General features: G+C 43.3%; 2 protein-coding genes across 3 annotated transcripts in view; one reads left to right on the top strand and one right to left on the bottom strand.

The window, feature by feature from the left end:
- The window catches only part of LOC147355799 (solute carrier family 5 member 4-like), a 28,276-nt gene extending 26,436 nt beyond the window's left edge, over nucleotides 1-1,840 (top strand). The window contains 3 exon segments of the mRNA XM_086346154.1: nucleotides 196-418; nucleotides 1,188-1,270; nucleotides 1,626-1,840. Coding sequence (XP_086202280.1) covers nucleotides 196-418; nucleotides 1,188-1,270; nucleotides 1,626-1,840 — 521 coding nt within the window.
- Nucleotides 1,841-7,470: 5,630 nt separating this feature from the next.
- SLC5A1 (solute carrier family 5 member 1) overlaps nucleotides 7,471-12,208 on the bottom strand; it is a 50,057-nt gene continuing 45,319 nt past the window's right edge. For both annotated transcript variants that reach the window (XM_086348946.1, XM_086348947.1), the window contains 2 exons: nucleotides 11,583-11,688; nucleotides 7,471-9,813 (listed from right to left, as the gene is read on the bottom strand). In XM_086348946.1, coding sequence (XP_086205072.1) covers nucleotides 9,590-9,813; nucleotides 11,583-11,688 — 330 coding nt within the window. In that variant the 3' untranslated portion in view covers nucleotides 7,471-9,589. The remainder of the gene's footprint in view (nucleotides 9,814-11,582; nucleotides 11,689-12,208) is intronic.

Below are 12,208 nucleotides of genomic sequence, written 5' to 3'. Positions count from 1 at the left end.
TCAGAACCACAGAGAGCAACAGCCCCCTGGGAGTGCAGGTATTTCATTTTCCCCCTGCTTTGACGACCTTGTGGTCAAGGTGAGCCATTTGTTGGTCCTGAGTGGAGAAAACAGGATGATAATTATGACTTTCTTGAATGAGTGTGTTGTCTTTTCTAAATACACAAATTTTACTCTTGTTTCTTTCTCGGGGAGCCTTCTGGGGTCTGATTGTTGGATTTGTGATTGGCCTCATCCGTATGATCGCAGAGTTTGTCTATGGAACGGGGAGTTGTTTGGCCGCCAGTAACTGCCCCCAAGTCATCTGTGGAGTGCACTATCTGTACTTTGCCCTCATTCTCTTTTTTGTTTCCATACTGATCACCCTGGGAATTTCCCTGTTAACAAAACCCATTCCTGATGTACATGTGAGTAATGAGTAATAGATATGCTCATTTTCAAAGGATTCTTTGCCTTTTAAAGCTTCAACTCGTGTGTGAGTCCCATACAGTGGGACCTGGAAATAAGGGTTTTAAACATATTACTGATGATTTTTTAATAACTACCAGAAAACAGAAATATTATCAAAACCATAAATAACTTTATTTTTTTAATTTTTTTTAATTTTATTTTTAAACTTTATATAATTGTATTAGTTTTGCCAAATATCAAAATGAATCCGCCACAGGTATACATGTGTTCCCCATCCTGAACCCTCCTCCCTCCTCCCTCCCCATACCATCCCTCTGGGTCGTCCCAGTGCACTAGCCCCAAGCATCCAGTATCGTGCATTGAACCTGGACTGGCATCTCGTTTCATACATGATGTTATACATGTTTCAATGCCATTCTCCCAAATCTTCCCACCCTCTCCCTCTCCCATACAGTCCGTAAGACTGTTCTATACATCAGTGTCTCTTTTGCTGTCTTGTACACAGGGTTATTGTTACCATCTTTCTAAATTCCATATATATGCGTTAGTATACTGTATTGGTGTTTTTCCTTCTGGCTTACTTCACTCTGTATAATGCAGAAATAATTTTAAATGATAAATGTTTTTGTGGGTGAGAGTGGGGGAAGATCTCTTCTTTGTGGTCTGTAGTTTCCCAGGCTGTTTGATTTTTTTGCGCTGTACAATAAACCAATGTATCATTGCATTATTGTAAACACTTGCTATCACTAATATGTTTGTCTCTGGTCTCTGGTTAGCTGTATCAATAGTACAGAGGAACGAATTGATTTAGACACAGAAGAGGAAAGGCACGAAGAAGCCCATGATGGTGTTGACAGTGGTAATACCTGGTTTACATTTGGTTTTCGTATATAAACTCTATGTAACTGTCTTTGTTTCTTCTTTTTTTTTTTTAATGCCATGAAATTCAGTTTTGGAAAAAGCTCTTAAGTTTATGGCAAACTTAGACTTTAAAATCTTACCTTCCCAACAACCAAGACAATTTGCTGCATGTGAAGTCCATCCCTACATCCACGTGTCCGTCAGCCTGTCTGTCCATCCATCCACCATCTATCCTTGTGTGCCAGGGATTTCTGTAACACTCAGCAGCTATAATCTCCCTTTACAATCACCTGTACTCCATTGACAGGGTTTGTATTTCCCGTGTTCTGTGATCATTTATTTCTTCATTTCAGATAATCCTGAGGAAACTCGTGGATGTCTCAGGAAGGCTTACGACTTGCTCTGCGGTTTGCAGAGGAAAGGCCCCAAACTGAGCGAAGAGGAGGAAGAAGCCCGGAAGAAGTAGCTGACAGACACGTCTGAGAAGCCCTTATGGAGGACAGTAGTGAACATCAACGCCATCATCCTCCTGGCAGTGGCAGTCTTTGTCCATGGCTACTTTGCCTGAACTCTGAGCTACTAGAGTATTTATTGAGCAAAGGATAAGTTTATTGATTTTTCACTTGTGTAACTTTTTTGTGTTGCAAAGGCAGATAAGCATTTTATCGCATGAGATGACCATACACCTGGATTTTAGCTTCTGTTGTTCCTTTGTGTCAATAAAGAGAAAGAAAGAGTTGATAAGTTGAAAGTCAGTGAGTTGACTCAAGGTGTACATAAACTGGAAGCGCTGGGTCTCAATTTTTTTATAGCTCAACAGGCAGATTGCCTAACTTACATTCACTTTCTGCAATTTCCAGAGGTTTCCACTTAGAAGGAATGCCTCCCCCAGCTCTGCCTCACGTAATAACCTCTTCATCTGTCAAAGTGAACTTCTCTTGTCTTCCCTGCATTGCTCTCAAGGATTTCAAAAATAGAAATATTTCCTAATAGTTAAGAGGAGATGAGTTGAAAATACCAGCTGTAAATATATTTGTGAATTTATCATTAGCTTATATCTCAAATAAAGCCACCCCCTACTAAATGTTAGCATATCAAGCCATTGATTTTTAGACTTCTTTTTTATTTTAATTTGGCCATGCCCTGTGGCTATAGGATCTTAGTTCCTCAACCAGGGATTAAACTTGAGCCCTGGCTGTGAAAGCGCTGAGTCCCAGCCACTGAACCGCCAGAGAATTTGCATGATTTTTAGACTACTTTTTAAAATAGTTTGACTCTATTTTTATCTATTTTTAGGCTACTTTTTTAAAATGGTTCACATAATTCATCTATTTAAAGTGTACAATTAAGTTTATTTTAGAATAGTCAGAGTTGTGCAATAATTACCAAATCTAATTTTCTATATTAACATTAATTCTTTATTTGCTTTGTTACCGGACTATGTCTTTCTCTGTATTTGTTTTATTTTGACATTGTGTGTTGTTCTGTGACTGACTTTTCAATATAAAATTTATCTTGGAGCCCTTCCCCTATTAGTACATATAGGTACCCCTCATTCTTTTTAGTAGCACATTATTCCATAAAATCATTTACCATAATCTGACCATTTTTCTACTGAGAAACATTCACATTTGTTTCAATTACTTGGTATTATCTACAGTCTTTGACTAATATGTGCGTGCTAAGTCACTTCAGTTGTGTTCAGCTCTTTGTGACTGTAGCCTCCCAGGCTCCTTTGTCCATGGGAATTTTCAGGCAGGAATATTGGAGCGGGTTGGCATTTCCTCCTCCGGGGGTCTTCCCCCTGGTAACCATAGGATTGTATCTACATCTGTTTCTGTTTTGTAAATAAGTTCGTTTGTACCATTGTTTAAGATTCCACGTATGAGCAACATCACATGATATTTGTTTCTTTCTGGCTTACTTCACTCAATTCGACAATCTCTAGGTCCATCCAGGTCAGTGCAAATGGCATTATTTTGTTTTTATTGGTGAGTAATATTCCACTGTATACATGCACCACACCTTCTTTATCCTTTCATCCATTATGGATATTTAGGTTGTCTCTTGTCCTGGCTACTGTAAATAGTGCTGCAATGAGCAGTGGGTTGCGTGATCTTTTCAAATTATGGTTTTCTCTGGAGTGGGATGCCCTGGAGTGGGATTGCTGGATCATATGGTAGCTCTATTTTTGGATTTTTGAGGAACCTTCATACTGTTCTCCATACATGCTATACCAGTTGACATTTCCATCAACAGTGTAGATAGGTTCCTTTTTCTCCACACCATCTTCAGTATTTATTGTTTGCAGATTTTTTGATGATGGCCATTCTGACTGGTGTGAGGTGATACCTTCATTGTAGTTTTGATTTGCATTTCCCTAATAATTAGTGATGTTGAGCTACTTTCCCTGTGCTTTTGGCCACCTGAATGCCTCCTTTGGAGAAATATCTATTTAGATCTTCCACCCATTTTTTGATCAGCTTGTTTGATATTGAGCTGCATGAGCTGTTTGTATATTTTATTTGTTGTTTAATGGTGTACAAGTCCGTTTGTTTAGTGACTTTTCCAGACTATTGTAGCAATGCCCATATTCTTTATCGATGTGGCCATGGAAGTCTTTGTTCCTTAGCTTCTGTTCAGTTGTTTTGATAGATATTTCCTTGAATTCCAGGAGTTCTCCCAATTTTCCAGACTGACTGTTCTGAGGTCCTTCTTCAGCTCCTAACTAGGCTCGTACTGGATCTGACCAAGATGAAAGCTGAGGGTCTTCTCAGGCCTTTTCTAAGCATGTGTCTTACCCTGGTCTTTCTAAATATGGCTTTCTAAATTCCCCAGTATGTATAGTTGCTTTTGGATGTCTTAATTTCCCAATGACATTTCCCCAAGATTTTGCGTTAAGCAGTCTATGCTATACTTTCTATTTTTAGGCCATGCTGCATGGCACGTGTGATCTTAGTTCCCAGACCAGGGATGGAACCCACGCCCCTTGCCTTGGAAGCACGGAGTCTTAACCACTGGACCACCAGGGAACTCCCTGTTGTATGTTTTGAAATAACAGGCCTCTGCGGCTGTTTCGGAGAAGGCAATGGCACCCCACTCCAGTATTCTTGCCTGGAGAATGCCAGGGACGGGGGAGCCTGGTGGGCTGCCGTCTATTGGGTCGCACAGAGTCGGACACGATTGAAGCGACTTAGCAGCAGCAGCAGCGGCTGGTTCGTTTGGCTTGCTGAGTTTTCAAGCCTTCTCGCTCTTGAGTCCAGTGAGGTGAAACAGAGCGCCACCTAGTGTCAGTCCGTCAGGTAGCCACCCAGGGAGGAAAGAACAGGCTTACACAGAAATGTGTGAACATGGTCTGCTCTGCCCTCTCTGGACGTAGGCAAGTGGTTCCACACTGGGAGCATGGGCTGCCCCTCTTCTGAGACTGGTGCCGCTTAATGACAGGTGCTGCTCTGAGACTGCCACCACAGAGAGAGAGGGTGAGGGAAAGCAGTAAGAGTACCACAGAGCCTTCCAACCATTCTGTAGTGACTTTTTCTTGCTTCCATGCTTGTTTGTTTGCTATCAACTTTTATAAACCACTTTCCAGAATTCTCACAAAACTGGTTCTGACAGTTTCTGTTCAATTTTCAATGTTTTTATTGGAGGATGAGAGCATGGAGTGGCCTCCTCCACCATACTGCAGTTATCACCATTTTTTTTTTAATGTTTATTTATTTATTTTTGGCTGTGCTGAGTCTTCGTTGCTGTGGGGGCTTTTCTCTAGTTGCGCCAAGCGGGTGCTACTCTCTAATGGGCTTCTCATTGCGGTGGCTTCTCTTGTCGTGGCGCACAAGTTCTGGGACGCCCGCAATTCAGAAATTGTGGCCTGTGGGCTCAATTGTTTCAGCTCCCCGGCCCTGGAGCCCAGGCTCAGTAGTTGTGGCTTAGTTGATCTGTGGCTTGTGCTTGTGGGATCTTCCCAGATCAGGGATCGAACCCATTTTTCCTTCCTTGGCAGGCAGATTCTTTACCACTGAGCCACCAGGGAAGCCCTAGACATCACCATTTTTAAAGCATTTATTTTCTAAACTTTATTACCTGGGGGTGGGGGGGGGACAGGGTGCCACACCAAATAGCACGTGGGATCTTAGTTCCCACGACCCCTGCAGTCATAGTCTGAGGCACTGGGGAATTAGACTTAACCAAATGAATGACTGGGAGAAGAGAACACAATTAAGCCTACAGCACAGGTAAAGTCAGTTGTGCCTCTTATGGATTTCCAAGTCATAGTTTCCTGTGGAAACAATAATCTGAAGTGGATGTCATGCAGCAAAAGGAACTAGAATTACAAACTGAACACACAGAGCCTGAGGGTGAGAAAGGCAGGTGGGGCAGGGCCTTTGGATGGCAGAGTCACAGAGGTTTTCAACAAAGAGCAAAAGAAAAAGCATCGGGGGCTCCCAGGACTCCAGCACCTTGACTCCTGGACTATCAGAAGATATAAGCCAAGCATCAGAATTCTAATTTGAATTTTTCCAATCTGAAATATCTAATGTTTAGTTTGGCCTTTGAGTGTGATTTGGGAATGCAGGTCCAAACAAGGACCAGCTTCTCTCAAGCTGGGTGTGCCCTAGAACCAGACCGCATCACTACCTGTGTCCTAGGAGTCTTGGAAGAGCCCTCATAGAAGAGCAGAAGCTAATGTGACAGAAAAAAACTGGCTGAGGTACGGATGCAATGTGAAGCTCAGGGACTGAATAACACTCACCGGAACCCTCCAGAGCCAGTCAGACAATCCTGCCCCGTTAACCTCACGCACATCACCTTAATTCCATCCCCACCAAACCGTCAAGGCAATAGCATCTCATTCAAAACCTTGGTTCACCGAAATCCAATTTGGAGGTTAGAAGGAGTATTCTTGGGACTGGGTTGGGGGTAATGTTAAAAAACAATCTCTCTCCTCCAGCTAAGCACACGTGTGTTTTTCTTCCAAGGTTTGCTTTTGTGAAGCACAACACGCTGTAGCAGATACTTCAGGAAATGGTGATTTCAGTTCTAGTGAAAAGTGAGAGCTCTAATGAGTTTCAAAGGTAGAATTTGATTAACAGTAGCACTGACATATACACACAGCCACGTGTAACATAGCTAGCTGGCGGGAAGCTGCCGTATGGCTCAGGGAGCTCAGTTCAGCACCCTGTGATGACCTAGCAGATGGGATGGGTAGAGTGGGAGAGAAGCTCAAGAGGGAGGGGATATATGTATGCCCATGGCTGAGTCACACTGTTGTACAGCAGAAACTAACACAGCATTGTAAAGCAATTATACTCTGATTTTTTAAATAATTTTTTAAGGTAGAAATTTTCCATGTAAACACCAATGCCTGACTCAGTTGTACAGAAGTAAGAAACGCCACCAGGTCTGTCAAAGGCCCCAGGAGCAACATCATTCTGCACAGAAGGAGCTTTGTCTTCTCATTTTGACAGATTCCTTTTAAAATGGTCCTCCATATGTTCAGTTCAGTTCAGCCGCTCAGTCGTGTCTGACGTTTTGCACCTCCATGGACTGCAGCATGCCAGGCCTCCCTGTCCATCACCAACTCCTGGAGCTTACTCAAACTGATGTCCATTGAGTTGGTGATGCCATCCAACCATCTCATCCTCTGTTGTCCCCTTCTCCTCCCACCTTCAATCTTTCCCAGCATCAGGGTCTTTTCAAATGAGTCAGGTCTTTGCATCAGGTGGCCAAAGTAACGGAGTTTCAGCTTCAGCATCAGTCCTTATGTAAAGAAGCTCCATACGTAAAGAAGCCTTTTTCCTGACAGGGCATGGTTTTTCAGTTCTATAAACTAACATTAATGAGCAATCACTCTGCCCCACAGCACGTGCCTTCCATCTGAGGAAAGAAACATCTCTTTCCTGCATCCCTGCCATCATTCTAGTACAATTTATCACTTACTGGGCCCTGGTTACCCAAGTGGTTCTCATGGAACACTGTGCGTTGAAAGTAGAGTTACTCACCTCGTCTTTACTAGAAGTTTTGAAGTTGAAATCCTCTCCAAACTTTGCTACATGTAGTTAACTTGTTCAAGTTGCTAGGTTCTATTCTCAACTTTCCTGGCTTCTGCTTCCCAATCCATATCTGGTGCCAACTAATTCTCACCACAGACATGGTCAGTATTTGTCTAGAATGGCTAGAAAACAGGAACTCAAGATGTTATGGCTTTTCAATGTTTTTATTTTTTTTTTACCAAAGTAATAAACTTTAATGAAAAGGACTACATGCAGTTTAATATAACATCTGTTGGCATTCTTCATGTGTGTAAGAAAGATGCCGGCCTCTTTTCACTCATCCACTTTTCAAAGTGACCTCGTCACACCTAGAGGAGGTAGGTATATGCTATAAGCACCAAGGTCTTCATTTTTTCAAAGAGAAAAATACACAGTTGAGAAAAAAATAATTTACCACAATATACACAGTGAATCATTGGCAAGGCCAGAAACAGAATCTAGGACCATCTAGATACTTAATGCCTGCTCCACCCACCAGCTTTCAGTCATCATTCTTTATCCTCTCTGAGCTCAAAAATATCACAAACTCCCCACAAAGCTGAGTACTCTGAGTAATACTAGCCATGCGAAATTCTCCGCTTTTCCCTCTTCTCTGCCTGGCTTAAGGGGAATATGAGGGCACATCAAATATTTTCTTTTCCTTTCATAAGAACAAGCCATTCTTTACCTGTTGAACCGTTTTTACACCCCAGGAACTACTCTCAGCTGCTCCACAGAACCTCAGATCCCACCTATTTGCTAAGCTAGCCTCAAATCAGTCAATAAAAACATCATGACTTCCACAGGATTATATTACAAAATGACTCAGATTTCACAGGTGGAACCAAAAGGATTAATCAAATTTAAATTTAATTTTTAAAATTTCTCCTTAGGAAAGAGGTACAAAGAAAATAAAAATGTTGAACACTACCACCTGGAACAGAGACTGCCCGCTCTAACCTCGTTCAATGGATGATCACCAATCAAGACACGTAAGGAAAAAGAGCTGTGGCCACCTGAACTCATAGGGAGGAGGACTTGGGCTAAAAGCATCAGTGTTTCAGGACAGTGCGGCTGCTCTGAGATGACAAGTGCCCCCAGAGGCATGTTTGCTCATTATGTGACACAGACTCAGTTACTAAGCCCCCACAGAATCAGTTACATCAGCACCACGAGGAAGTGGAGCCTCTGGAAAATGCACCCCGATTCATTATAGTCACCAGAGAGAGTACTCTGTGCAGCCATAAGGTTAACCAAAAAGAAAAATAAAGTCATTCAGTTGTGTCCAACTCTGCGACCCCACGGACTGTAGCCTGCCAAGCTCCTCCGTCCACGGGATTCTCCAGGCAAGAATACTGGAGTGGGTTGCCATTTCCTTCTCCAGGGGATCTTCCCGACCCAGGGATCAAACCTAGGTGTCCTTCATTGCAGGCAGACTCTTTATCATCTAAGCCACCAGGGACGCCCAAAAAGAAAACAAGCATTTATTAACAAATACACATGTCATCCATTCAGCCCACAAACATTACTGAGTGGCTAAGATAGTCCAGGCACAGGAAATGCCAAAATAAATGGAATCTCAAACACAAGGAACTGACAATGAACACTTTCAAGAAAGCCAGAAAATCCTCTTGACTCAAGATTATCTGCTTTCCCCCCTGGCTTGAGGCTGGTGCCTGGATCCCTCTCATTGGCACTGGTTCTACCATGTCCAGGCCTCTCCTTCAAAGAGCAAACACCCAGGACACAGAAGTCATCAAGCTCCCATCCTCAGCTTCAATATGTCCATCAATTTATCAGGTTGATTTTTCTTGTGCCAGGAAAACTTGACAAGGATTTCATGAGGTAGGGTGATGCTTTCTTTCAAAAAAAATGAGGGGGGAGGTTAGATAGAGAAAGTGGTAGTAACCAGGGGGCCACAACTCTTTAAGCAGTGTTTAAGGATCACAAACAATGTTAGCATGCTGAATCTACCTGAGAAAAATTTGCATCAGACACCACGGGGCTTCTGTATCTTAGTCTGCCTTTTCCTAGACACTGGACTGAGTGGGATTTCCTTCTGCAGCTCAGATATGTACAGGTGACTGTACCACACTGGCCTCGAATATATAAGTTAACAGCAAATCAGTGGTTTTTCTTCAGCTAGCCTGTAATTACAAATGTACACGTTTATCGACAGGGCAGAGTTTACAACTGGCTGGTGTCCCTTCAACACCACTGAATGGGACCAAAGAGAGACACAGTGAAGACTCCGGCCTCCACAGGCGCAGCCAAGCAGAGAGCAGGACTCAGGCAAAGTAGGCGTGGCAGAAGACAGCCACGGCCAGCAGAATGATGCCATTGATGTTCACTACCATCCGCCACAAACGATTCTCCGAGGTGTCTGTCATCTTCAGCTTCATGGCTGCCTCCTCTTCCTTCGTCATTTTGGGGGCTTTCTGCTGGTCCAGGCCACAGAACATGTCATAGGCCCGCCTGAAGCATCCTTTTTTCTCCTCAGAAGCTTCTGTGTCTGGGGAAAGGAATAAAAGGACTGTTGGATACAGAGGCAGGAGGCACTAGAAAAGATTTCCAGAGGAGCTATCAGGCCATGACACACCTGCCACTTTGCACACAACTCCCAGTTTTCTTGTTTGCAGGAATAAAAATGGTACAGATTAAGGTTTGAATAAATGTAATTAATTATAAGATGATGTTAATAGTTGGATTCTACATAATGTACTCTGGTGGTATATTTTACCTCTGTTGGGCCCAAAGGAAATACATTTTGATTTCAGACACTCAGAATCAAACAAGAAATAATAGCTTACGAGAGAGAAATGTTAACCATTGACTGGGGGACTGTGACATGTGAAGAATGTGGAAAACCCACCTCTCAACCAGAGAAACCCGTATCTGTTTGCTACATCACTGAAAGCAATGAGTTTGGCATGACTTAAGGGTGTACTGACTGCACCTGGAAATCCCAAGGCTTCACAACAGATCCGGTCATGTGGCAAGGATTGGTCTGTTCAGTCCCTGATCCAGGGCAGCAAGTGAGCAACACTTCCAGGGCTTAAGATCTGATGCTGCTGAGTCAAACCACTCAACTGACCTTGCCACTAAAAGTGGATGCCCACCAAGGGAACTAATTCTGTCTTCTGAGCCCAGGTGTGGCATTAAAGGTGAGCAGACCTGAGTTAGAATCCCAGGTTTGTGACTCAATAGATATGAAATCAAGCCCACTGTGTTTTCAGCACCATGGTCAGAGACCACTGCCCTCCCTTCTCCGGCCCAGTACCAGTAAGCCACACATGACCTTGCGCTCCCACACCTCTGCACAGCACGCATCACCACGACCATCCTCCCATGTAGGGAGGAAAAGCTCCAACAGAAACAGGAAAACATTGCTCCATGATCAGGATAAGTTTCTAAGTATTGACTAAGCATTATCTTAGAGCTCTGAAGAACTGATGCTTTCAAATGGTGGTGCCAGAGATGACTCTTAGAGTTCCTTGGACAGCAAGGAGATCAAACCAGTCAACCCTAAACAAAATCAACCCTGAATATTCATTGGAAGGACTGGTGCTGAAGCTGAAACTCCAATACTTTGGTCACCTGGTATGAAGAGCTGATTTATTGGAAAGACCCTGCTGCTGGAGGAGATTGAAGGCAAAAAGAGAAGAGGGTGGCAGACGATGAAATGATTGGATGGCATCACCAACTCAATGGACAGGAGTTTGAGCAAAATCCAGGAGAGAGTGAGGGCAGGGAAGCCTTGTGGGCTGTAGTCCACAGGGTCGCAAAGAATCAGAAACAACTTAGTGACTGAACAACAAACAACAAGCATTATCTTGGACTTGCAGGGAAATCTGATATTTTAAACACGGTATGGTAAGCCAGCAAGACACAAGACCCTAAGAGCCTCTATCTCATCCCCCTGATATCACTAGAACTGACCATAGCTGGTTCCAACTGCTTTCAGTTTATAGGCTAGTGTCTTCCCTTATCCCTAGACAAGCCCCAAACCAAGTCAGAGTGGTGAATAGCTCACCTGTGCTTACTCACTGAGCACTGTAAACCAAAAAGGGAGGAGCTAGGACAATTCTGCATCCCCCTCCTCCCCTGACAAGGCCTTGAGTAAACTGCCCAAAACCCATTTATCCGTCTCACCCCATACCCTACTCCTCACTCCCCTCCAGAAGAGAGATCTGAACTTTGAAGGCACTTGGTGAAGGCTTCAGTAAGGTGGTCTTGTGGTTAGAGGAGTAGCTTGGGAATGGGCTCTGAGCCGCAAATCACCTATTTCTAAGGCATCCTCCCGGGCATCTTGAACGTCCTCGTCTTCTGCATCCAGGTCAATACGCTCCTCTTTGCTGTTACGCAGGCTCCAGCACAGGCGGTAGAGCTGTGGAGAAAGCAGAACAGGTTACCAGGAAGATCCAAGCAGTGTCCTGGGCCAAGAAGTTGGGAGAACAAAGAGATGTGTGTCGAGAAAGGAAAAGGAATGTGGCTCTCAACTCCATCAACACAGATAACAGTTCCCACCCAGAGCACTATCTCTGAATATGTTGGGAACATGGATATAAATCATACACATGCACATACCATCCCCTAGGATATGGGCATATTCAGAGGCTAAGAGACTGTCATGAGCATAGAAATGTTTTGAATGAATGATCTCTTGTTACATATGATAAATGAATTTGTTCCCTTTAGCACTCATGCTAGGAAACAAGGCCAGGCACCCATTTATCCAGACCAGCAGTGTAAGTAAGATCAGATTTTTATACCATATTAATTGTAGACTCATGAGCCAGTTAGAATAGGAAGAGCTGGAGGTATACTTTCTATTGACATGAAACCAGAAACTACTTTATTTCAAGAAGCATGGAACTAAATGTATTTGAGGCTACAATACTTTCAAA

The sequence above is a fragment of the Bos grunniens genome, chromosome 17, assembly GCF_055505025.1.
Source record: "Bos grunniens cultivar Pamir isolate PY7600 chromosome 17, Bosgru_T2T1.0, whole genome shotgun sequence".
Taxonomy (NCBI): Eukaryota; Metazoa; Chordata; class Mammalia; order Artiodactyla; family Bovidae; genus Bos; species Bos grunniens.
The sequence above is the reverse complement of the archived record's forward strand: the minus strand, read 5'-3'. Positions and strand labels throughout refer to the sequence as shown.